Source organism: Citrus sinensis, chromosome 4 (genome assembly GCF_022201045.2).
Source record: "Citrus sinensis cultivar Valencia sweet orange chromosome 4, DVS_A1.0, whole genome shotgun sequence".
NCBI classification, from domain to species: domain Eukaryota; kingdom Viridiplantae; phylum Streptophyta; class Magnoliopsida; order Sapindales; family Rutaceae; genus Citrus; species Citrus sinensis.
In genome coordinates, this window is record NC_068559.1 from 8,531,564 (window position 1) to 8,535,442 (window position 3,879).

Genomic DNA, 3,879 nt, shown 5'->3' on the forward strand with positions numbered 1-3,879 from the left:
GTCCTTAGAGATGGGCGATTCATCTCCTTTGATGATTCTTTGCTAAGTAACATTGAGTCCAGTCTTTGTAAAGGTCCAATTTCATTTGATTGTTATCCAAACATAACAATTTCACTTAAAGATAAAAATATTTTGAAAAGCATGATTTTACAAATCAAAACTCATAATTATAACATGATTGAGGGATCCATCCCAGTTGCCTTAATTTTTAAAATCTCGTATAAGGCAATGATCACCGCATTCAGTACACAACATAAATTCCAGTCAAAAAGAGATGAGACTCTTCTCTTGCAGACTGATTTGTCTAGAGCCAACACTGTCATTCCAAAACCTATTCAATGGAAAGATGTCCATCTTCCAGAAGAATGGATTCTTGAAGGAGCCGCTCCACCAGCGATTCCAAAACAACTTGAGCCTAATATAGAGTTGTAAAATGTGACTCAGTATTCAGATGGAAAAGTCAAATTGTCATTTAGAAGATCTGCTTCAACTAGATTTTCGGATAAAGAGTCATGCTCAAGTATTCCTTCATTAGAAAGGAAATTCACAAAAGTCCCTTCAATTTTGGTGGTGCCTCCGCAGATGGGCCAATTTTCTTCTCAGAATGAGGCAGTAGTTCTGACTTTGTCTTCCATTTAGTTGTGTCCGTAATTAGAGGTGCATCAAGTAAAGCGCTGATTTCTGCAATTGCACTGTCATCATTAAAAGATAAATCAGAATGAGTTAGACATGCCTCTAATGGATCATCATTATGATTAGAAATGAATGAATCTTCTACTAATTCCTCTATCATATTCGCTTCAACAAATTCATCTTCTTCTTGTGGCTGCTTGGTAACATTTAAAATATTCAATTCCATGGTCATATTACCAAAAGATAGCTGCATGTTTCCATTCCCACAATTAATAAGAGCATCAGCTGTAGCTAAGAAAGGACGACCTAGAATAACTGGAGTGTGTTTCTTAGGATCATGTACATGCTGAGTATCAATAACGATAAAATCAACAGGATAATAAAATTTATCAATCTGTATCAACACATCCTCTATAATACCACGAGGTATTTTCATTGATCTATCAGCAAGTTGCAAAATAATAGGAGTTGATTTTAACTCACCTAGTCCAAGCTGCATGTAAACAGAATAAGGCAAAAGATTAACACTAGCACCCAAATCCAATAATGCTTTATCAAAACATTGGTTCCCTATAACACATGAGATAGTAGGAGAGCCAGGATCCTTAAATTTTGGTGGCATTTTACATTGAAGTAAATTGCTAGTTTGTTCAGTTAAAAACGCATTTTTAATGACATGTAAATTTCTCTTTTTAGTGCATAAATCTTTTAAAAACTTGGCATAGGAAGGAACTTGCTTAATGGCATCGAGTAAAGGGATGTTTATACTTACCTGTTTGAAGATTTCCATAATCTCACCTGTTGAAGTCCCTTTCTTTACCTTTGTTAACCTTTGAGGAAAAGGAGCCTTAGGAATGTAAGCTGGTGGGCCACTCTCTTCTAGATCATTTGGTGATGAGTCTTGTGATGGAATTGGATCTGAAGAAGTAGGCTCAGATGTCTTCCTTGTTTGAACCTCTACTTTGTTGTCAAATAATTTTCCTCTTCTCAAGGTCATAACAGATTTTGCTTCTTCATGTTGATGGCTTGAACTCGATCCAACTTCGTGCACTCCTTTGAGATTAGGAATTGGTTGACTTGGAAATTTTCCTTTTTCTCTCTCAGCTACAGTAGTTGCTAATTGACCTAATTGATGTTCAAGCTTCAGAATAGCTTGAGTATTTGACTGAAAAGCTTGTTGGGTTGACTGAATGAAACTTTGAAGTGTATCCTCTAAAGAAGGCTTCCTTTGTTGGGGTGCAACAAATTGAGATATAGGTTGTTGGGCAGGAGGATGTACTTGGTTAGGAGGGACAAATTGTTGATTGGGCATGTTTAACTGTTGTCCTCCTTGGTTTGACAAAGGTTGATTTTGTTTCCAAGAAAAATTCGGGTGATTCCTCCAATTAGGATTATATGTGGGTGAATATGGATTATTGGGGGTTTTCTCATATGATTGTAAGGCATGTGCCTGCTCAGAATAAGCCTCTTGATAGGCTGGTAATGATGGACAATTCTGTGCTGTATGAGACAAGTTCGAACAAAGAGCACAAACCTCATTAGCTACACTAGGATGATGATTCATTGATTGGTTCAGAGCTAAGGCATCCACTTTCCTAGAAAGTGTAGCTAGAGTGGATTTCACATCAAAATCATCCTTAACTTCATATAACCCCTTTCTAGAAACTTGAGATGATTTTTCTCTTTGATTTGAAAAATCCCACTGTTGAGAATTCTCAGAAAGTGAATTAAAGAAATCCCATGCAGCCCCTTCATGTAAGTTCAAAAATCTCCCACCATTCATAGACTCTACCATATGACGATTTGACATGGTTAAACCGTTATAAAAGCATTGTATAAGTCGCCATTTTTCAAAACCATGGTGGGGACACTTGAGGAGTAAATCATTGAATCTTTCCCAACACTCGTAAAATTGCTCATCCTCTCTTTGATAAAAATCACTTATCTCTCTCCTAAGGGCATTTGTTTTAGACATAGGGAAAAACTTGGTGAGAAACTTATTACTCAATTCATCCCATGTACTAATAGATCCAGCAGGAAGTGAATTCAACCAAGCTTTTGCTTTGTCTTTTAATGAGAAAGTGAACATACGAAGCTTAATTGACTCATCATTAAAATTTTGAAAACGGAATGTAGAGCATATGTCAAGAAATTCCTTAATATGCAAATATGGATCCTCTCTCTCTAACCCATGGAAAGATGGTAAAAGTTGAATGACAGAGGGCTTAAGCTCAAAGTGTGTTGCTGTAGTTTGTGGCAACACAATACAAGATGGTTGGTTGGCTGCAAGTGGTGAAAAATATTCTCTAAGGGTTTTCTCTGCTTGCATTGGTGGAAGTATTGGCAATAGTCTATTTGGGTCATCCATCACTTCTAAAGAACTAGTTTGACTACTATCAATTTTCGATTCTCTTTTAACCAAACGATTTGTTAAATCACGTTCCCAAACACTCATAAACTAACTAGACAAGGAAAGAAAGAAAAACAAAATAAAATAAAACAAATCAACAATAATAATAAAAAAATAAATAAAAGAAATCAAACAACCAAACAATGAATTTAAAGACAAATAAAAATTTTTTGTGTTTTTTTTTAATTAAAAAAAATATATAAAAGACAATCTAAATTATAACTAGTGGCAGAATCAAATCAACCTAGATTAAACTGACTTTCTAGCACAATCCCCGGCAACGGCGCCAATAACTTGTTGTGAAAATTTTAATGTACTCGCAAGCGCACGAATCTAGAAATAGAGTAGTGGTAACGAGGTCGATCCCACAGGGATTGTTATAAATTGAAAAGTCTAATTTAAATCTAAAATTAATATTAATTCTAACCTAGTTGACCAAATTGAGTTTTAAGAGAAATTAAACTAATTAAACTAAGAAAACAATTAAAGCAAATGAGAATTCAATGAGATAAAAATTACCAAGGTTTCGGAATCCACCACTATTCAACTAGTAATTATCTAATTATTAATTAATCCCCAATTTTAGAGTGACAACTCGAAATCAATCTGTGTCATCTCATGGATATAACAATTAAGCCCAAGTGATTAAATCTAATGTAGGTTCTTTTTCTGCTTAATAATATGACATCTAAGAATCTCATGTAAACACATTGAATAACAAAGAGTCAAAGTTTCCTAAGCACTCCATGTAAACAATTTAATGAAAGACATAAAATCAAAGATAATCATGTATAAACTTTATAGATCCAAGCATAGAATTAATCGAATATTAATCC

At 34.6% G+C, this 3,879-nt stretch overlaps 1 protein-coding gene and 1 non-coding gene across 2 annotated transcripts; one reads left to right on the forward strand and one right to left on the reverse strand.

Moving 5' to 3' along the window:
• Positions 1–544: 544 nt before the first annotated feature.
• Positions 545–3,001, reverse strand: LOC127901844 (uncharacterized). The gene has a single exon (XM_052439862.1). The coding sequence runs from the start codon at positions 2,999–3,001 to the stop codon at positions 545–547; it is 2,457 nt and encodes an 818-aa protein (XP_052295822.1).
• LOC127901989 (small nucleolar RNA R71) lies at positions 2,487–2,593 on the forward strand. Its single transcript, XR_008054394.1, has one exon. It is a non-coding gene; the product is annotated as a small nucleolar RNA R71 (small nucleolar RNA).
• Positions 3,002–3,879: the final 878 nt, after the last annotated feature.